Source organism: Oncorhynchus nerka, linkage group LG6 (genome assembly GCF_034236695.1).
Source record: "Oncorhynchus nerka isolate Pitt River linkage group LG6, Oner_Uvic_2.0, whole genome shotgun sequence".
In the NCBI taxonomy this organism is placed as follows: domain Eukaryota; kingdom Metazoa; phylum Chordata; class Actinopteri; order Salmoniformes; family Salmonidae; genus Oncorhynchus; species Oncorhynchus nerka.
Window position 1 is genome coordinate 9,724,754 of NC_088401.1, and position 22,823 is coordinate 9,747,576.

General features: G+C 46.2%; 1 protein-coding gene across 1 annotated transcript in view; it reads right to left on the reverse strand.

Moving 5' to 3' along the window:
- Positions 1 to 1,093: 1,093 nt before the first annotated feature.
- The window catches only part of LOC115131014 (collagen alpha-1(XI) chain-like), a 256,495-nt gene continuing 234,765 nt past the window's right edge, over positions 1,094 to 22,823 (reverse strand). The window contains exons 55-64 of the mRNA XM_065019254.1: positions 12,148 to 12,201; positions 11,247 to 11,354; positions 9,916 to 9,969; positions 9,755 to 9,790; positions 9,584 to 9,637; positions 9,207 to 9,453; positions 4,199 to 4,311; positions 2,712 to 2,780; positions 1,641 to 1,874; positions 1,094 to 1,448 (exon numbers count right to left, since the gene is read on the reverse strand). Of these exons, the coding sequence (XP_064875326.1) occupies positions 1,302 to 1,448; positions 1,641 to 1,874; positions 2,712 to 2,780; positions 4,199 to 4,311; positions 9,207 to 9,453; positions 9,584 to 9,637; positions 9,755 to 9,790; positions 9,916 to 9,969; positions 11,247 to 11,354; positions 12,148 to 12,201 (1,116 nt within the window). The 3' untranslated portion in view covers positions 1,094 to 1,301. The remainder of the gene's footprint in view (positions 1,449 to 1,640; positions 1,875 to 2,711; positions 2,781 to 4,198; positions 4,312 to 9,206; positions 9,454 to 9,583; positions 9,638 to 9,754; positions 9,791 to 9,915; positions 9,970 to 11,246; positions 11,355 to 12,147; positions 12,202 to 22,823) is intronic.

Here is a 22,823-nt window from a genome sequence, read left to right on the forward strand (position 1 = left end):
ACTGGGGTTAGGTGGTATGGAAACAGGTGAGGGGGCTGGGTACTGGGGTTAGGTGGTATGGAAACAGGTGAGGGGGCTGGGTACTGGGGTTAGGTGGTATGGAAACAGGTGAGGGGCTGGGTACTGGGGTTAGGTGGAATGAAAATAGGTGAGGGGGCTGGGTACTGGGGTTAGGTGGTATGGAAACAGGTGGGGGCTGGGTATTGGGACTAAGTGGTATTGAAACAGGTAAGGGGGCTGGGTACTGGGGTTAGGGTATATGGAAACAGGTGAGGGGGCTGGGTACCCAGGTTAGGTGATATGGAAACAGGTGAGGGGGCTGGGTACCCAGGTTAGGTGATATGGAAACAGGTGAGGGGCTGGGTACCCAGGTTAGGTGATATGGAAACAGGTGAGGGGCTGGGTACCCAGGTTAGGTGGTATGGAAACAGGCGAGGGGCTGGGTACTGGGGTTAGGTGGTATGGAAACAGGTGAGGGGCTGGGTACTGGGGTTAGGTGGTATAGAAACAGGTGAGGGGGCTGGGTACTGGGGTTAGGTGGAATGAAAACAGGTGAGGGGGCTGGGTCTGGGGTTAGGTGGTATGGAAACAGGTGGGGGCTGGGTTACGGGACTAAGTGGTATTGAAACAGGTGAGGGGCTGGGTACCCAGGTTAGGTGATATGGAAACAGGTGAGCGGGCTGGGTACCCAGGTTAGGTGGTTTGGAAACAGGTGAGGGGCTGGGTACCCAGGTTAGGTGGTATAGAAACAGGTTAGGGGCTGGGTTCTGGGGTTAGGTGGTATGGAAACAGGTGAGGGGGCTGGGTACTGGGGTTAGGTGGTATGGAAACAGGTGAGGGGGCTGGGTACTGGGGTTAGGTGGTATGGAAACAGGTGAGGGGGCTGGGTACTGGGGTTAGGTGGTATGGAAACAGGTGAGGGGGGCTGGGTACTGGGGTTAGGTGGAATGAAAACAGGTGAGGGGCTGGGTACTGGGGTTAGGTGGTATGGAAACAGGTGGGGGGCTGGGTACTTGGGACTAAGGGGGCTGGTATTGAAACAGGTGAGGGGCTGGGTAACTTAGGGTACTGGGGTTAGGTTAGGTGATATGGAAACAGGTGAGGGGGCTGGGTACCCAGGTTAGGTGATATGGAAACAGGTGAGGGGGCTGGGTACCCAGGTTAGGTGGTATGGAAACAGGTGAGGGGGCTGGGTACCCAGGTTAGGTGGTATGGAAACAGGTGAGGGGGCTGGGTACTGGGGTTAGGTGGTATGGAAACAGGTAAGTTTGGTTGCTGGTCTGGGTTGGGGGGGCTGGTTGTTAGCCAAGGAAGCAGACTGGACCCACTTCAAATCCAAACTTCTGGCTGGCATCTCCAAAGTCATTCAACATGACATCAATGATGGGAACCTGATCGATCTTGGGAGTATTAATCTCCATCACAGTCTTTCCGTAGCCCTTCCTCGACTGGAAAGAGAGAACGGGGGGAAAAACACTATTAAACATTGTGCTTTCAGCCATCGGACACAACCTCATTGGAGATATAAAACAAGTCCAACAAAACAACCAATGGGGACATTTTACATAGTTGCGATACTTTCCCAAATGTACTTGAAGTATCACTATTACAGACAGGCAGTATCGATGGGCAGCCCTTACCGCGCATCCGTCTATGAGGGCCCTGACATAAGGGTTGCTGTCGTAGGACATCTCCTCATCGTTGGATCCCAGGAATCGCAGCGCCTTGTCGTAGCTGTCGGTGGTCTCGTCGTGCCACACCACAGACTGGTGGCAGCTATAGGTGAAGTTCTGCCTGGCAGAGGCAGTCAGTAGTTTCAGGAAGGTCATCTGAACTTCACTTATTGTGTTACCGGCTGCGTCAACGTATGAAAACTGTTCATTGGAGGAGGGTGTGAGAGAAAACAGAAAATAGAGAGAGAGAGGTCAGAGGTCAGAAATTAAACATGGGATTGGACATAATATACTGCTTAGAAGTATTTTATCCCAAGAGTTCTTATGCAACATGAGAAAGGCTAACAGAATTTTTTTCTCCAAAAATACTCATTCAAGGCAGAAAGGAGTTGGAGCACTAAAAAAATAAAAAATATTTTTATTTTTATTTTAACTCACTTTACTCCATTGTACAGGAAGTCAAGCTGACTCCTTCCTCCTCCACTTCTGGCTCGAATTAGTCCTTTTGGAAGTTTTTTTTTTTTTTTTTGTCATTGTTGTTGAGCACCCTTATTTTCATTTGTTTGCTGAATCAAAGGTTCCCCCTGATACTCTTCTTCAAAAAACATGCTGTCAGTATCAGTTATACAATCTCTCTCTCAGGCAATGGGCCAAACTGAGTCTCAAAGCAATAGAAAATCATATTTTCCTCCTCATCCTTTGTCAATCCCAGACTGTATGACATATGAATGAGAAGGGTCTGGGGGGTGAGGGGGGGGGGGGGTGTGAGGTCTTATATGAGAGGTCTGGATTCCTTGGTGGCTAGAAAAGTGGGGGTCACTTCCAGAGACAATTTTCTCTCTCTCTCTCTCTCTGTCTTCTATGTCTTCTATCTCAAATGCTACTTCTGAAGAGCCTCTGTACTGACAGACATAAGGCAGAGAGATGGCCAAGTGGGAGCCTGAGAAATCATTTTAGTTTAGTATTGTGAAGAGGAGACATTTCTTTTGAGAAGAGAACAGTGGAGGATGAAAACGTGGAGTTGAAGGAAGTACTTACTATTTCACCGTGCTCAAATTCACTGAACCACGACCCTGGAAGTTCTTTGGGCCATGACGATATTCTGACCTACGGAGCCAAACAAATGAAATGCTTCGATACTTGGTTCCTGGAATTAGGTTTAGTTTTGATCCATCAAAAGTTGTGTAATATACAGCTAGATCCCCCTTCCCTCAGATCTTAACATATAGTAATATCACAACAGTATGTATAGTATTTCAATAAAAAAAATTGTATATCAGTTTTTTTCTGCTCAGACAGTTTGTCTATATTGATTGTCTTGACAATTACCAATGTCACTTCCAACCCTTTAGTTCAATGCATCTATTTTTCTTCATGACTTTACATTACATTTCACAGAGATACAGTATGAACGTAAATGTCATATTCACAAGGCTATCACCAAAACAAGTTAGGTTTAAATGTAAATGTCAAATTCACAAGGCTATCACCAAAACAAGTTAGGTTTAAATGTAAATGTCAAATTCACAAGGCTATCACCAAAACAAGTTAGGTTTAAATGTAAATGACCAAGCGGTGAACCCATCAAACATCCCCAAACATGAATCTCGCAGTCCCATAACCCTCACTAGCATACGAATTAAATCAAACTGTATTTGTCACATGCACCGAATACAACAGACCGTACAGTGAAATGCTTACTTACAAGCCCTTAACCTACAATGCTTTAAGAAGTTAAGAAGAAAAACGTGTTAAGTAAAAAATGGATGAGCATTTGTTTTTTTAGGTCACAAATAATTAAAGAGCAGCAGTAAAATAACAGTAGCGAGGGTATATACAGGGGGTACCGGTACAGAGTCAATGTGGAGGCTATATACAGGGGGTACCGGTACAGAGTCAATGTGGAGGCTATATACAGGGGGTACCGGTACAGAGTCAATGTGGAGGCTATATACAGGGGGTACAGAGTCAATGTCAATGTGGAGGCTATATACAGGGGGTACCGGTAGAGAGTCAACGTGGAGGCTATATACAGGGGTACCAGTACAGAGTCAATGTGGAGGCTATATACAGGGGTACCGGTACAGAGTCAATGTGGAGGCTATATACAGGGGTACAGGGGAGTCAATACTATATACAGGGGGTACAGAGTCAATGTGGAGGCTATATACAGGGGGTAGCAGTACAGAGTCAATGTGGAGGCTATATACAGGGGGGTACCGGTACAGAGTCAATGTGGAGGCTATATACAGGGGGTACTGGTACAGAGTCAATGTGTGGGGGCACCGGTTGGTTGAGGTAATTGAGGTAATGTGTACATGTATGAATGATCCTATCAGAACATTATCTAGAATTGAACAAGACTTTGGCTTGACTCTATGCTTAACTTCACAGCATGAGCAGGTGTCTGTGTGTGTGTGTGTGTGTGTGTGTGTGTGTGTGTGTGTGTGTGTGTGTGTGTGTGTGTGTGTGTGTGTGTGTGTGTGTGTGTGTCGTCCTCTTGGAGGAAATGAAATGCCACTCACTCCACTGAACTTCTTATCTGGGAAGATGCAGGTCTCTCCTCCAGCCGTGAAGTTACAGTGGACAGAGAACGAGTCCCCTGAACATCCCTGGTTAGGATCTATCCAGTACTCGCCTGTGGAACAAAACCCAATGACACAATAAAATACCCGAATCTGTAGTTCTCTCTAGTTCTAAGGTTCCACCGACAACTGAAAACTAAAAACTACAAAATGTCACTAAATCGTTTAATTGTTCTATGACACCTGACAGATATAAAAATAATATGTTCATATGTTTAGCAACAACAGATCTTCTAACATTCAGTGTAAACATTTAAAAAGGTACTAAGTGATATGATATCAGTCCTTGGCCGAAACAGGTAACCCTCCTTGCGTCTTGTATTAATCCACGTCCTCGTTCCAGCCATAGACCAAATGGTACAGTTGTAAGTTATCTTGTATTTACAGTATACCGTACCATTTCAAGACAACCCCATGGCTATTTCATATAGAGGGTTACCTACTCATCATAGCATGTTTGTGTTAGAGACGCCGTCTGATCTGAAATCCCACAGCTGTGGCCTTGGACTGATTCATGTAAAATGTCAGAAGTTTGATTACGAAAATGGATTTTATTACATTTACATTTACATTTAAGTCATTTAGCAGACGCTCTTATCCAGAGCGACTTACAAATTGGTGCGTTCACCTTAAGACATCCAGTGGAACAGCCACTTTACAATAGTGCATCTAAATCTTTTAAGGGGGGGTGAGAAGGATTACTTTATCCTATCCTAGGTATTCCTGAAAGAGGTGGGGTTTCAGGTGTCTCCGGAAGGTGGTGATTGACTCCGCTGTCCTGGCGTTGTGAGGGAGTTTGTTCCACCATTGGGGGGCCAGAGCAGCGAACAGTTTTGACTGGGCTGCGCGGGAACTGTACTTCCTCAGTGGTAGGGAGGCGAGCAGGCCAGAGGTGGGTGAACGCAGTGCCCTTGTTTGGGTGTAGGGCCTGATCAGAGCCTGGAGGTACTGAGGTGCCGTTCCCCTCACAGCTCCGTAGGCAAGCACCATGGTCTTGTAGCGGATGCGAGCTTCAACTGGAAGCCAGTGGAGAGAGCGGAGGAGCGGGGTGACGTGAGAGAACTTGGGAAGGTTGAACACCAGACGGGCTGCGGCGTTCTGAATGAGTTTTTATTGTAATTATTTTATTGTAATTCTGACTTCTCAAACTAACACGGACATTTAGATCATTACTGAGACAAATCTGTGGCAGACACTGGTGTGTCTCTGAATGAATATAATGTGTAATACTGCAGATCTGACAGAGGTGAGGGTGTCACCATATTCATGAAGAAAAATGTGAATGTTACTGTATGAATTACCACCTCTGTGAATGTCTAGTCATAAATCTGGGCCTTGGGTAATAATGCCCAACTAACGTCAGTGGGAGTTTGTCGTCATCCTCTCAATTGCTTTTAGAAAATTGTCTGACTTTCTGTCTAACTATGATACATCTAAATTATTCATTTTTAATTTTACTTTTATTTAACTAGGCAAGTCAGTTAAGAACAAATTCTTATTTTCAATGACAGCCTGGGTCAGTGGGTTAACTGCCTGTTCAGGGGCAGAATGACAGATTTGTACCTTGTCAGCTCACGGGTTTGAACTTGAACTTCCGGTTACTAGTCCAACGCTCTAACCACTAAGCTACGCTGCCGCGGGGAGTAAATGAGACCTTGGTCTCAATGGGTTCCCCTGAGTAAATAAAAGTTTTAAAAAATAAATGAAAAATAAACCTTAAAAAAGGTCAAAGAATGACCTGACATTACTCTGTATCATTTTTGGCAAAAACAAACCTCAAAAGTTCCTCACTGAAGGTCTGTTAATGTTAAGTATAACCACACTGAGGTCTGTTAATGTTAGGTGTAACCTCAATGAGGTCTGTTAATGTTAGGTATAACCTCAATGAGGTCTGTTAATGTTAGGTATAACCTCACTGAGGTCTGTTAATGTTAGGTGTAACCTCAATGAGGTCCGTTAACCTCTTCAACCTATGGGGGCGCTATGTCATTCTTGGATAAAAAGACGTGCCCATTTTAAGCGCAATATTTTGTCACGAAAAGATGCTCGACTATGCATATAATTGGCAGCTTTGGAAAGAAAACACTCTGACGTTTTCAAAACTGCAAAGATATTATCTGTGAGTGCCACGAAACTCATGCCACAGGCGAAACCAAGAGGAAACTCAAACAGGAAATGAGCAGAATTTTTGAAGCTCTGTTTTTCTATCGTCTCCTTATATGGCTGTGAATGTGCCGTGAACGAGCTTATGCTCTCTGCCGTTCGTCCAAGATGTCTGCAGCATTGTGACGTATTTGTAGGCATATCATTGGAAGATTGACCATAAGAGGATACATTTACCAGGGGTCCGCCCGGTGTCCTGTGTCGAAATTATTGCGTAATCTCTAGGTCCATGTGCGTTCCATTTCTTCAGAAGAGAAAGTCACCTGCCACGAAGGATTTATCATCGATAGATATGTGAAAAACACCTTGAGGATTGATTCTAAACATCTTTTGCCATGTTTCTGTCGATATTATGGAGTTAATTTGGAAAAAAGTTCGCGTTTTAATGACTTAATATTTATTTATTTATTTTATTTATTTTTTTGTTCTTACCCAAACGTGATGAAGAAAACGGAGCGATTTGTCAACACAAATAATATTTTTGTAAAAACGGAACATTTGCTATCTAACTGAGAGTCTCCTCATTGAAAACATCTGAAGTTCTTCAAAGTTCTTCAAAGGTAAATTATTTTATTTGAATGTTTTTCTGGTTTTTGTGAAAATGTTGCTTGCTGAATGTCAGGCATAATACTATGCTAGGCTATCAATAGTGTTACACAAATGCTTGTTTTGCAATGGTTGAGAAGCATATTTTTGAAAATCTGAGATGACAGTGTTGTTAACAAAAGTCTAAGCTTGAGAGCAAATAGATTTATTTCATTTCATTTGCGATTTTCATGAATAGTTAACGTTGCGTTATGCTAATGAGCTTGCGGATAGATTTACACAATCCTGGATACAGGTTTCTTTCGTAGCTAAACGTGACGCAGAAAATGGAGCGATTTGTCCTAAACAAATAATATTTTTGTAAAAACTGAACATTTGCTATCTAACTGAGAGTCTCCTCATTGAAAACATCTGTTCTTCAAAGGTAAATGATTTTATTTGAATGTTTTTCTGTTTGAGAAAATGTTGCCTGCTGAATGCTAACGCTAAATGCTACACTAGCTATCAATAGTGTTACACAAATGCTTGTTTTGCAATGGTTGAGAAGCATATTTTGGAAATCTGAGATGACAGTGTTGTTAACAAAAATGTAAGCTTGAGAGCTAGCATATTGATTTAATTTCATTTGCGATTTTCATGAATAGTTAACGTTGCGTTATGGTAATGCGCTTGAGGCTGTATTCACGATCCCGGATCCGGGATGGCTCGTCGCAACAGGTTAATGTTAGGTGTAACCTCAATGAGGTGTGTCGTCTGAGATTCCCAAAGATTGGAAAGCAGCTGCGGTCATCCCCCTCTTCAAAGGGGGGGACACTCTTGACCCAAACTGCTACAGACCTATATCTATCATACCATGCCTTTCTAAGGTCTTCGAAAGCCAAGTCAACAAACAGATTACCGACCATTTCGAATCTCACCATACCTTCATACTCGTCGCCAAACCCACTGGCTCCATGTCATCTACAAGACCCTGCTAGGTAAAGTCCCCCCTTATCTCAGCTCGCTGGTCACCATAGCATCTCCCACCTGTAGCACACGCTCCAGCAGGTATATCTCTCTAGTCACAATTCTTTCTTTGGCCGCCTCTCCTTCCAGTTCTCTGCTGCCAATGACTGGAACGAACTACAAAAATTTCTGAAACTGGAAACACTTATCTCCCTCACTAGCTTTAAGCACCAACTGTCAGAGCAGCTCACAGATTACTGCGCCTGTACATAGCCCACCTATAATTTAGCCCAAACAACTACCTCTTTCCCAACTGTTTTTAATTAATTAATTAATTTTGCTCCTTTGCACCCCATTATTTTTATTTCTACTTTGCACATTCTTCCATTGCAAAACTACCATTCCAGTGTTTTACTTGCTATATTGTATTTACTTTGCCACCATGGCCTTTTTTTCCTTTACCTCCCTTCTCACCTCATTTGCTCACATCGTATATAGACTTGTTTATACTGTATTATTGAGTGTATGTTTGTTTTACTCCACGTGTAACTCTGTGTCGTTGTATCTGTCGAACTGCTTTGCTTTATCTTGGCCAGGTCGCAATTGTAAATGAGAACTTGTTCTCAACTTGCCTACCTGGTTAAATAAAGGTGAAATAAAAATAAAATAAATAAAAAGGTAAATGATTTTATTTGAATGCTTTTCTTGTTTTTGTGAAAATGTTGCCTGTTGAATGCTAGGCTTAATGCTATGCTAGCTATCAATACTCTTACACAAATGCTTGTTTTGCTATGGTTGAAAAGCATATTTTGAAAATCTGAGATGACAGTGTTGTTAAACAAAAGGCTAAGCTTGAGAGCCAATATATTTATTTCATTTCATTTGCGATTTTCATGAATAGTTAACGTTGCATTATGCTAATGAGCTTGAGGCTATACTTAAGATCCTGGATACGGGATTGCTCGTCGCAACAGGTTAATGTTAGGTATAACCTCAATGAGGTCTGTTAATGTTAAGTATAACCTCACTGAGGTCTGTTAATGTTAGGTATAACCTCACTGAGATCTGATAATGTTAGGTATAACCACAATGAGGTCTTGTTCTCAGTGCTATTCAAATTCACCACTGCAATACACTACCTGCAAATATACCATATAAACTCCAATGGCATCGCTACAAAATGAGCAAACAGCATTCACAGTTAACGGCTTCCTTGTCTAGATAAACAAAATGGCCAGAAATCACAGCCATAGCATTAGCATATTACCCATGATTCCCCCTCTCTGTGACTCACCGTTGGTGAACTCTGGGTGGGCGAGCTGCAGGTCTTTGCAGGTCCTGGCTGGGTTGTTCTGTGTGCCCATTGGGTACTTCATCCTCTCCATGTCCTGTTTGAGGTTGTTGAGCGAACCAAAGATGTCCTCCATGCCCTCTCCGTAGTCCATCATGGTACCCGCCGCGTCCGCCTGCATGTCTGCGTGTCTGCGGTTCTTCTTGGGCGACTGGATGGGCAGTGGCTGGATCACCTCACCAGAGGGACCCTATAGAGGAAGAAAGAAAATATCCCATAGTGTCACAGCGTTTTCTAAAAAATAACTTCATTCATTCCAGCTAAAGACACAGAAGTGGCCTGTTCTCGGACACCAAAATGAATGGAAAAGTAATACTCACAGGAGGACCAGGTGAACCGATCGTACCGGTGTCTCCCTTCTGACCAGCAGGACCCTGAAAAGAGCATGGAGATTTAGAGCATGTTGTTAATTCTGGATTTCACAAACACTCCTATAAAATGACTGTCACAGTACTCTCAGTTGATAAAAATAGTTGTTGAACAGAACTTACCGATGAACCCTTAGCTCCTTTAGGACCTCCAGGGCCCTGGAAGAGACAACGAAGATGGCGTGATCAGTAAAGAGGAGATGACTATGTTGTATCATCACATGGACATGTTAACTATGAGACTATACTCTAAATAAAACAGAGAAAACGGGGGACAGTCTTACAGGCAGGCCAGGAGGACCAGGGGGACCGAGAGGACCTGAAGCTCCACTGATACCCTGGGGAGAAGAGACCAGACATCAGTAAGACGACAGTGGGATGACAGCGGACTACAGTGAGATAACGAGTGGTAGATTCCAAGGGAAACATTAGCAACCTTTTGCAACGTTTTCATGAGCCCTGAAAAGTTGTTGGTATTTTCGTGAGTAATACAGCTAGATAGATGGAGACCCCCATTATTCTGTTTCTCAAGCCTAACATAGAGACATATAGATGGGGCTCCCCCATTATTCTGTTTCTCAAGCCTAACATAGAGACATATAGATGGAGACCCCCATTATTCTGTTTCTCAAGCCTAACATAGAGACATATAGATGGAGACCCCCATTATTCTGTTTCTCAAGCCTAACATAGAGACATATAGATGGGGCTCCCCCATTATTCTGTTTCTCAAGCCTAACATAGAGACATATAGATGGGGCTCCCCCATTATTCTGTTTCTCAAGCCTAACATAGAGACATATAGATGGGGCTCCCCCATTATTCTGTTTCTCATGCCTAACATAGAGACATATAGATGGGGCTCCCCCATTATTCTGTTTCTCATGCCTAACATAGAGACATATAGATGGGGCTCCCCCATTATTCTGTTTCTCAAGCCTAACATAGAGACATATAGATGCGGCTCCCCCATTATTCTGTTTCTCATGCCTAACATAGAGACATATAGATGGAGACCCCCATTATTCTGTTTCTCAAGCCTAACATAGAGACATAGAGATGGGGCTCCCCATTATTCAGTTTCTCATGCCTAACATAGAGACATATAGATGGGGCTCTCCCATTATTCTGTTTCTCAAGCCTAACAGAGACATATAGATGGGGCTCCCCCATTATTCTGTTTCTCAAGCCTAACATAGAGACATATAGATGGGGCTCCCCCATTATTCTGTTTATCATGCCTAACATAGAGACATATAGATGGAGACCCCCATTCTTCTGTTTCTCAAGCATAACATAGAGACATATAGATGGAGACGCCCATTCTTCTGTTTCTCATACCTAACATAGAGACATATAGATGGAGACCTCCTTATTCGGTTTCTCATGCCTAACATAGAGACATATAGATGGAGACCCCCATTATTCTGTTTCTCATGCCTAACAAAGAGACATAGATGGAGACCCTCATTCTTCTTTTTTTCAACACTAACATAGAGACATATAGATGGAGAACTGCATTCTTCTGTTTTTCAAGCCTAACATAGAGACAGACCAATGGCATTTTATTTCCTGATTGACGAATGGCAAGGTGATGAGGTCATTAATCACTTACACCGTCGCCCTTGCCTCCGTGAGAACCCTGGGGTCCAGGCAGGCCTCTGTCTCCCTTCTCTCCCTGCTCGCCAGAGGGTCCAATCAGACCGATCAGACCTGGATGACCCTGTAGGACACAAACAAACAAGAGTAGTAAGGACTGGGACCATTGACAAACACTTACAGTAAAAAACACGTTGAAGACAATACCATCCCTGGCACCAGTACAACCCTGCTATAGCTGTTACCATTCCATCAAGCAAAATACAAAATCGGAACACTCATTCTACACATCTGAAATCATTTTTACAGAAATTACTATTTTTTTCCCGTCTAGTTGCCCAGAATTTCTCTAAATGCAACTGAGGACAATATCCACAACAACAATGTCTGGAAAATATGAGTGTCCTCTTCAGTCCCATTAATCTGAAACATGGAAAATGGCCACACAAATGAAAATGAAGAGCTTGTGTCCTTCTAAACCAATCCCTTCCAATCCTGCTCTCAACATGTGTGGCTGGCCATAACAGCAGTGTCCTGCTCTTCATTACTGACTTTAACGCAGATCTAACGCTCTGCATCAAATGGAGCTGGCAATGTGGTACGGTCCTATTAAATTCCAACTGGCTTCCAGATTTCTCCAAATGTCACTTTTAGTTTACTGCGTAATTGGAGTGACTTTTAGTTTCAAACACAAGTTGTGTCGAATAATTGGAATTTAAATGTATTGCTCTACCGAAATATTTAGTTTGACCTTTCTAGAGAAGCTGGTTAAAGGGTTCAGATGAGTGGAGGTCCAATCCCAGCCACACTCATGTCCATCGTCTCCAACCCACTACAGGTTAAACTCCCAACCCCTTCTCGGATCGGAGAAATCAAATCAATAAGTGCTTTGGGACGGGAAATTGAGGCGGTCTCACCTTTTCACCCTTGGTGCCGGGGTCACCCTTCAGACCTGGGAGACCAGGGGGTCCCTAATTGTCACAGAGAAAAGATGGTTAGACATCAATTACACCACCTCAGTAGAGAAAGAATGGAAGGACAACATACCTAGAGACAGACAATGAGATAGAGAACTAGAGAGAGGAAATTAGAGAGGGAGAGCACTATAAAGAGAGAGAGGAAGAGAGAAAAGAGAGAGAGAGGGGAGGAGAGAGAGGAGAGAGAGAAAGAGAAAAGATAGAGAGAATAATTAGAGAGCACTATAAAGAGAGAGGAAGAGAGAAAAGAGAGAGAGGAGAGAGAGAATGAGAAAAGAGAGAATAATTAGAGAGAGAGAGCACTATAAAGAGAGAGAGGAAGAGAGAAAAGAGATAGAGAGGGGAGGAGAGAGAGGAGAGAGAGAAAGAGAAAAGAGAGAGAGAATAATGAGAGAGCACTATAAAAAGAGAGAGAAAGAGAGAAAAGAGAGTGAGAGAGAGAGACTGTATTTTTTTTCTGAAACTTTCGCATTTCATTTAAACGCCCCCCCCCTTAAAAATAAAACACCAAAATATATCCTGTACATGTACCATACTCACCTTTCATCTACCACGTGATACAAACCAACATCACTATACCCAGAACAACACACCACCGTCACCACAACAACCATATATCCAAAACATCATCCCCAGATATACAGAGAGCCCCCCCAACACACCATATATCCAAAACATCATCCCCAGATATACAGAGAGCCCCCCCAACACACCATATATCCAAAACATCATCCCCAGATATACAGACAGCCCCCCCAACACACCATATATCCAAAACATCATCCCCAGATATAGACAGCCCCCCCAACACACCATATATCCATTTACATTTACATTTAAGTCATTTAGCAGACACTCTTATCCAGAGCGACTTACAAATTGGTGCGTTCACCTTAAGACATCCAGTGGAACAGCCACTTTACAATAGTGCATCTAAATATTTTAAGGGGGGAGGATTACTTTATCCTATCCTAGGTATTCCTTAAAGAGGTGGGGTTTCAGGTGTCTCCGGAAGGTGGTGATTGACTCCGCTGTCCTGGCGTCGTGAGGGAGTTTGTTCCACCATTGGGGGGCCAGAGCAGCGAACAGTTTTGACTGGGCTGCGCGGGAACTGTACTTCCTCAGTGGTAGGGAGGCGAGCAGGCCAGAGGTGGATGAACGCAGTGCCCTTGTTTGGGTGTAGGGCCTGATCAGAGCCTGGAGGTACTGAGGTGCCGTTCCCCTCACAGCTCCGTAGGCAAGCACCATGGTCTTGTAGCGGATGCGAGCTTCAACTGGAAGCCAGTGGAGAGAGCGGAGGAGCGGGGTGACGTGAGAGAACTTGGGAAGGTTGAACACCAGACGGGCTGCGGCGTTCTGGATGAGTTGCAGGGGTTTAATGGCACAGGCAGGAGCCCAGCCAACAGCGAGTTGCAGTAATCCAGACGGGAGATGACAAGTGCCTGGATTAGGACCTGCGCCGCTTCCTGTGTGAGGCAGGGTCGTACTCTGCGGATGTTGTAGAGCATGAACCTACAGGAACGGGCCACCGCCTTGATGTTAGTTGAGAACGACAGGGTGTTGTCCAGGATCACGCCAAGGTTCTTAGCGCTCTGGGAGGAGGACACAATGGAGTTGTCAACCGTGATGGCGAGATCATGGAACGGGCAGTCCTTCCCCGGGAGGAAGACCAGCTCCGTCTTGCCGAGGTTCAGCTTGAGGTGGTGATCCGTCATCCACACTGATATGTCTGCCAGACATGCAGAGATGCGATTCGCCACCTGGTCATCAGAAGGGGGAAAGGAGAAGATTAATTGTGTGTCGTCTGCATAGCAATGATAGGAGAGACCATGTGAGGTTATGACAGAGCCAAGTGACTTGGTGTATAGCGAGAATAGGAGAGGGCCTAGAACAGAGCCCTGGGGGACGCCAGTGGTGAGAGCGCGTGGTGAGGAGACAGATTCTCGCCACCTGGTAGGAGCGACCTGTCAGGTAGGACGCAATCCAAGCGTGGGCCGCGCCGGAGATGCCCAACTCGGAGAGGGTGGAGAGGAGGATCTGATGGTTCACAGTATCGAAGGCGGCCGATAGGTCTAGAAAGATGAGAGCAGAGGAGAGAGAGTTAGCTTTAGCAGTGCGGAGCGCCTCCGTGATACAGAGAAGAGCAGTCTCAGTTGAATGACTAGTCTTGAAACCTGACTGATTTGGATCAAGAAGGTCATTCTGAGAGAGATAGCGGGAGAGCTGATGAGCGAGGTGAGGTAAGGGAGAAGGTCTCCGGAAATGGTCTGGAGAAGAGAGGAGGGGATAGGGTCAAGCGGGCAGGTTGTTGGGCGGCCGGCCGTCACAAGACGCGAGATTTCATCTGGAGAGAGAGGGGAGAAAGAGGTCAGAGCACAGGGTAGGGCAGTGTGAGCAGAACCAGCGGTGTCGTTTGACTTAGCAAACGAGGATCGGATGTCGTCGACCTTCTTTTCAAAATGGTTGACGAAGTCATCTGCAGAGAGGGAGGGGGGAGGGAGGATTCAGGAGGGAGGAGAAGGTGGCAAAGAGCTTCCTAGGGTTAGAGGCAGATGCTTGGAATTTAGAGTGGTAGAAAGTGGCTTTAGCAGCAGAGACAGAAGAGGAAAATGTAGAGAGGAGGGAGTGAAAGGATGCCAGGTCCGCAGGGAGGCGGTTTTCCTCCATTTCCGCTCGGCTGCCCGGAGCCCTGTTCTGTGAGCTCGCAATGAGTCGTCGAGCCACGGAGCGGGAGGGGGACCGAGCCGGCCTGGAGGATAGGGGACATAGAGAGTCAAAGGATGCCGAAAGGGAGGAGAGGAGGGTTGAGGAGGCAGAATCAGGAGATAGGTTGGAGAAGGTTTGAGCAGAGGGAAGAGATGATAGGATGGAAGAGGAGAGAGTAGCGGGGGGAGAGAGAGCGAAGGTTGGGACGGCGCGATACCATCCGAGTAGGGGCAGTGTGGGAAGTGTTGGATGAGAGCGAGAGGGAAAAGGATACAAGGTAGTGGTCGGAGACTTGGAGGGGAGTTGCAGTGAGGTTAGTGGAAGAACAGCATCTAGTAAAGATGAGGTCGAGCGTATTGCCTGCCTTGTGAGTAGGGGGGGAAGGTGAGAGGGTGAGGTCAAAAGAGGAGAGGAGTGGAAAGAAGGAGGCAGAGAGGAATGAGTCAAAGGTAGACGTGGGGAGGTTAAAGTCGCCCAGAACTGTGAGAGGTGAGCCGTCCTCAGGAAAGGAGCAAAACATCATCCCTAGATATACAGACAGCCCCCCCACAACACCATATATCCAAAACATCATCCCCAGATATAGACAGCCCCCCCAACACACCATATCTCCTGAAACATCTCCACACTTTATCATTCTATAGAACTCAAATTCCACCCTGAGGCGCGCAGAGACCATCCCATTAAACAGTAAAGGGTCTGGTATCCCCCCACCTTTGACCCTGTTCCTCCTTGTTAGACAAATAACCAACTTCGCCTGAGCAAACAGAAAATTCAACAAAACACATTTGGCCTTCTCCTTAATTAATCAAATACCTCTATCCCATTATAAACATCCCAACATTAAAAACCACCCCCAACCTCTCACACAGACATTCCAACAGAGACATTAAAGGCATTAACCTGGTGCACACAGAAAACACATGAATCACAGTTTCTCTCATAACACAGAAAGGACACCCCTGCCCGACTCCCAGATCAACCCGTACCAACCAGCTGTTAGTGGCCAGGGCTCCATGAAGAACCCTCCACTGGAGGTCCCCTGACCTCTTTGGTACTGGGGGTTTGTAGATCCCCCTCCATCTAAAACCCACCATACTCTCCGCCCCACATACCCCCTGCCACTGATGTGCCTTCACTCCTGTTAGGCTCCTAATGTTCCTTACCTTTAATGCAGAGGTTGCAGAGGGCTGTACCTCCCACCCCTTCAAACTCCCCCAGGCTCAGACGCCCTTGCCAGTCTCCAGTCTCTGCCGTCACCTGCAGTGGCGGAAACATTGGTGGCCCCAACCCCCTTGGCCACTCAACCCCCCCTCCTCCTACCCGGCTCAGACGGGGCCTCCTGTACCTCCTCCAGGAATCTCTCCAGCAGCCTAAGAGACGTTATTCCTGTTTGTTATGCCAAGACTTCCGGGGTTTTCCACCCCTCCTCTCCCAGCAGTCTCAGGTCACCCAGCCTCTGTAAACCCGCTGCCATGAGTTGCCTCTGCAGGTTGGCCGACTGAACCGATCTCAAAGGGATGGCTGGGTTGTGGAAGATAGGCTCCTCCCACATACACAGCCCAGGCTCCACACCCCCTTCTCGTGTGGGCCTTAGCAGCTGCCAGGTCCTCAGCACCGCAGAGTAAAACTCTGAGAGACCTGCTGTACTCAGCCTCTCCAGCCTCATGAGGAACAGCTGCCGGTCCAACCCTAATTCACCAGCTCTCCTCAACAGCGCGCATGCTGGCTCCTTCCAGCCAACATCAGTATGGTACAGCAGTCTCTTCACCACCTTTAGTCAGAAAGCAGCCATCCTGCTCTCCAGTTCCACCAGGCCCTGTCCTCCTTTGTGGACAGTCATGTACAACACTGCTGCCCTCAGCCAGTGATGGCCCGACCAGAAAAAGTTCACCAGCTTGCGTTCCAGGTCTGGGAGCAGACCGGCGGGGGGGTTGAGGAAAGCCAGTTTATGCCACAGGGAAGATGACACCAGGATGTTGATTAACAACAACCACCTACACCTGGCCAGTCTTGACACCACTGCCTGTGACAGCCCCTCCCAGTTCTTCCTGACCCACTTCTCAGAAGCCAGGTACACCCCCAAAACTTTAAGCCCTTCTCAACCCCACTGCAAACCCCCTGGAAGCAGAGTTGGCCCTATCCCCCCCATAACAGAGCTTTACTCTTGCCCCAGTTTACCTTAGCTGACAAAGCTCCCTCGTACACCTTCAGACTAGTCTCTAGTGCCTGCATATCCTGACCATCCCTGACCATCACAGAAACATCATCTGCATATGCTGACACTGCTATGCCTGTCATCATATCCATGCCTGTACAGCACACTCCCTGCATTCTCCTGCGTAGCAGTCCCCAAAAAAGCTCAATGGCTAGTGTATATAACTGCCCGATAGAGGGCATCCTGGTCTAATGCCCTGTCTCACCCAGACTGGCCTACTGAGCCCCGCTCCCATCTTGACCATGCATTGCGCCCCAGCATACAACAGCTTTACACAGGTCAAAAAAGTATTCCCAAACACAGACATCACATTAAACAGATACTCATGGTCCACTCTATAGAGAGACCAGTTCAAAGTTCACATTAGAACCTCTCGACATGTCCCTGATTAAGAACAAGTTGTCTGTGATTGAGCGTCCCGGTACACAATATGTTTGGTCCTTATGTACTATCGAGTCCAAATGGGACTTCAGTCTGTTAGAGAGGACCTTGGAAAATATATTGTAGTCCACACAGAGTAATGCCACAGGCCTCCAGTTCTTCAGTTCACACAAGTCCTCTTTTTTGGGCAGGAGAGTCAGAGCCGCCCGACGGCAGCACATCGGCAACTCTCCTACCCCGACGCATTCACGCAACACGCAAAAGAAGTCATGTTCAATTATTCCCCAGAATTTTTTATAAATCTCCATTGGGAGTCCATCGACCCCCGGTGCACGACCGGGGTACATCTGGGTTACAGCCTCTACCAGTTCATGGGACAACAGAGGAATGTCCATTTCATCCCTCTGTGCCAGAGAGAGAGCTCAGGGAGTTCTGCAAACAAGACTTGAGCACACATGGGATCACACATTTCTGCCCTACACAACTCAGTATAAAACGCCACACTCCCGCATCTCCCCCACCACAGAGGTCACCCACCCATCAGACAGCCGTAGACTGCATACCCTTGGCTTCACCACTCTGTCTTTCCAAACCAAAGAAGAAGGAGCTGGGAGCATCCATCTCCTTGAACATGGAGAACCTGGCTCTTACATGTGCTCCCTTTGCTTTAACCTGGAAAAAACTGCCCAGGTCCCTACGTAATTCAGCTAAATTAGCCTGGAGACCTACATTGCTCACCATCTCTACCTCCATCTCACTAATACAACGCTCTAGTTCCCCCAATACTCTCCTCGCCTCTGATGAGAGAGATGTATATACAGTTTACAGAAGAGCCAAATTTGGACTTTCCCCACATCCCACCATTGACTCAGATACTCCTCTCTCCGCTGCCCCCACCTTTCCCAACAGGTCTGGAAACCTGAGCAAAAAGTGGCATCTTGTAAGAGCTTTATATTGAACGTCCAATAGGATGCCTGCCGGGGCCCTGGTGAAATAGACAGCCGAGCCATTGTTATGTGGTGATCCGAAAACCCCACCGGGAGAATGGTAGCGCCCAACAGCCTATTGCTCTGATTGCTGGGCATGTAAAAACGATCAAGTCGGGCTGCACTCACCCTAGCCCCAAAGACCTTCACCCATGTATACTGTCTGGTGTTGGGCTGCACTCACCCTAGCCCCAAAGACCTTCACCCATTATTACTGTCTTGTGTTTGGATGTTTAGTTCTCCAAACATCCACTAGGTCGAACTGATTAATGATGTCCCTTAACACTCCCACTGAATGAGGCTCTTCCCCATTTCTGTCTTTCGTCAAATCCATTGTACAGTTCCAGTCCCCGCCGACCACCAGCGTCTCCTCAGACGCTACCTGTGAGAGTTCCTGTCTAAGACTCCCAAATAGAACCCCTCTCTCTCTCCCTGTGTTAGGCGCATACACATTTACAACAACCACCCAAGCCACTGCCTGTTCACCCCGCTATCATCCAGAAGGTGAGGTCAGTGCAGGTGCATCAAAGCGGGGACCGAGAGACTGAAAAACAGCTTCTATCTCAAGGCCATCAGACTGTTAACACTAATATTGAGTGGCTGCTGACAACATACTGACTCATATCTAGTCACTTTAATAATGAAAAATGCATGTACTAAATGTATCACTAGCCACTTTAAACAATGCCACTTTATATAATGTTTACATACCTTACATTACTCATCTCATATGTATATACTGTACTCTATACCATCTATTGCATCTTGCCTGTGCCATATGGCCATCGCTCATTCATATATTTTTATGTACATATTCGTATTAATTCCTTTACACTTGTGTGTATAAGGTAGTTGTTGTGAAAATGTTAGGTTAGATTACTTGTTAGATATTACTGCATGGTCGGAACTAGAAGCACAAGCATTTCGCTACACTCGCATTAACATCTGCTAACCATGTGTGTCTTTTATTTTATTTGATTGATTTCACCTTTATTTAACCAGGTAGGCAAGTTGAGAACAAGTTCTCATTTACAATTGCGACCTGGCCAAGATAAAGCAAAGCAGTTCGACAGATACAACAACACAGAGTTACACATGGAGTAAAACAAACACATTCAATAATACAGTAGAAAAACAAGTCTATGTACGATGTGAGCAAATGAGGAGAGAAGGGAGGTAAAGGCAAAAAAAGGCCATGGTGGCAAAGTAAATACAATATAGCAAGTAAAACACTGGAATGGTAGATTTGCAGTGGAATAATGTGCCTGGTAGAGATATAAATAATGGGGTGCAAAGGAGCAAAATAAATAAATGAATAAATACAGTAGGGGAAGAGGTACTTGTTTGGGCTAAATTATAGATGGGCTATGTACAGGTGCAGTAATCTGTGAGCTGCTCTGACAGCTGGTGCTTAAAGCTAGTGAGGGAGATAAGTGCTTCCAGTTTCAGAGATTTTTGTAGTTCGTTCCAGTCATTGGCAGCAGAGAACTGGAAGGAGAGGCGGCCAAAGGAAGAATTGGTTTTGGGGGTGACCAGAGAGATGTACCTGCTGGAGTGCGTGCTACAGGTCGGTGCGGCTATGGTGACCAGCACGCTGAGATAAGGGGGGACTTTACCTAGCAGGGTCTTGTAGATGACTGAAGGAGAGTTGTATGGCATTGAAACTCATCTGGAGGGTTGTTATTAACACAGTGTCCAAAGAAGGGCCAGAAGTATACAGAATGGTGTCATCTGCTTAGAGGTGGATCAGAAACTCACCAGCAGCAAGAGTTACATCATTGACGTATAACAGAGAAGAGAGTCGGCCCAAGAATTGAACCCTGTGGCACCCCCATAGAGACTGCCAGAGGCCCAGACAACAGGCCCTCCGATTTGACACACTGAACTCTATCAGAGAAGTAGTTGGTGAACCAGGCGAGGCAATCATTTGAGAAACCAAGGCTATCGAGTCTGCCGATGAGGATGTGGTGATTGACAGAGTTGAAAGCCTTGGCCAGGTCAATGAATACGGCTGCACAGTATTGTTTCTTATCGATGACGTTTATAAGATATCGTCTAGGACCTTGAGCGTGGCTGAGGTGCACCCATGACCAGCTCTGAAACCAGATTGCTAAGCGAAGAAGGTGAGGTGGGATTCGAAATGGTCGGTAATCTGTTTGTTGACTTGGCATTCGAAGACCTTAGAAAGGCAGGGTAGGATAGATATAGGTCTGTAGCAGTTTGGGTCTAGAGTGCCCCTCCCCTTTGAAGAGGGGGATGACCGCAGCTGCTTTCCAATCTTTCGGAATCTCAGACGACACAAAAGAGATGTTGAACAGGCTAGTAATAGGGGTTGCAACGATTTCGGCAGATCATTTCAGAAAGAAAGGGTCCAGATGGTCTGACATATCAGTGTGGATGACGGATCACCACCTCAAGCTGAACCTCGGCAAGACGGAGCTGCTCTTCCTCCCGGGGAAGGACTGCCCGTTCCATGATCTCGCCATCATGGTTGACAACTCCACTGTGTCCTCCTCCCAGAGCGCTAAGAACCTTGGCGTGATCCTGGACAACACCCTGTCGTTCTCAACTAACATCAAGGCGGTGGCCCGTTCCTGTAGGTTCATGCTCTACAACATCCGCAGAGTACGACCCTGCCTCACACAGGAAGCGGCGCAGGTCCTAATCCAGGCACTTGTCATCTCCCGTCTGGATTACTGCAACTCGCTGTTGGCTGGGCTCCCTGCCTGTGCCATTAAACCCCTACAACTCATCCAGAACGCCGCAGCCCGTCTGGTGTTCAACCTTCCCAAGTTCTCTCACGTCACCCCGCTCCTCCGCTCTCTCCACTGGCTTCCAGTTGAAGCTCGCATCCGCTACAAGACCATGGTGCTTGCCTACGGAGCTGTGAGGGGAACGGCACCTCAGTACCTCCAGGCTCTGATCAGGCCCTACACCCAAACAAGGGCACTGCGTTCATCCACCTCTGGCCTGCTCGCCTCCCTACCACTGAGGAAGTACAGTTCCCGCTCAGCCCAGTCAAAACTGTTCGCTGATCTGGCCCCCCAATGGTGGAACAAACTCCCTCACGACGCCAGAACAGCGGAGTCAATCACCACCTTCCGGAGACACCTGAAACGACACCTCTTTAAGGAATACCTAGGATAGGATAAAGTAATCCTTCTCACCCCCCTTAAAAGATTTAGATGCACTATTGTAAAGTGGCTGCTCCACTGGATGTCATAAGGTGAATGCACCAATTTGTAAGTCGCTCTGGATAAAAGCGTCTGCTAAATGACTTAAATGTAAATGTAAATGTAATGGTCTAGCCCGGCTGATTTGTAGGGGTCCAGATTTTGCAGCTCTTTCAGAATATCAGCTGACTGGATTTGGGAGAAGGAGAAATGGGGAAGGCTTGGGCGAGTTGCTGTGTGGGGTACAGTGCAGTTGACCGGGGTAGGGGTAGCCAGGTGGAAAGTGTATGTGACAAATCAAATTGTATTTATAAAGACAAAACCCATGTTGTTTATTTTTGCTTTTACAACAAGCAGCCTACCCCTACACACCTCCTTTGAGGAGCAAATATTTACAGACAGACCCGGTACAAAGAGGACTGCTACCCCTGCACTAAAATTTGTCCCATGGCTCAACACACTTGCCCCTTTCCACCAGAGCCCCCAATCGACTTCATTCAACACATTATTATGCGTCTCCTGCAGAAACAACACCTGTACTTTTGTTTTGTTTTACATATTCACCCAACACACTCCTCTTTTCCGCATCTATGGCGCCATTTATATTAAATACAACCCGAAGAGTCTCCATAAGAAGTGGGAGAAAAGCCAGCAAAGAAAGAGACCAATAGCAATGCTCAAAAAGCCCCAGTGTCAGAAAGAAACTATTCATCTAACAGTGTCTGAAGGTCGACCCTTTCACACTATTGTGACCCACTTCCTCAACCGAAACCGTTTCCTGGGTGAGAGGACACCATGCCCCTCATTTTTCATAGCATGTTGTAATGTTTTTACAAACTTTCTCAGATTAGAAAAAAAGCCTCAAGATTAACTTTTTTCCCCTTGGTCTCATTCAGGAACCTTGTCAGTTCTCTCAACGTGTACGTAGACCCCTCTGCTTGACTGGCTGTCAGCTCCGGACCCATTGAAGGGAAGTCTGAAAAAAATAACTCCTCATCCTCTTCCTCAGACTCACTTTCCTCCTCATCTCTATCTCCCATCCTGACCACCTGCCCTTCCTCTCCAGTCAGGGCCTCCCCCCCAGCACCAGGCAAAGGTTCCATGGTGCCTTTGACCACACCCTTTTTCCTTTTCCGCTTCACCCCCCACCCC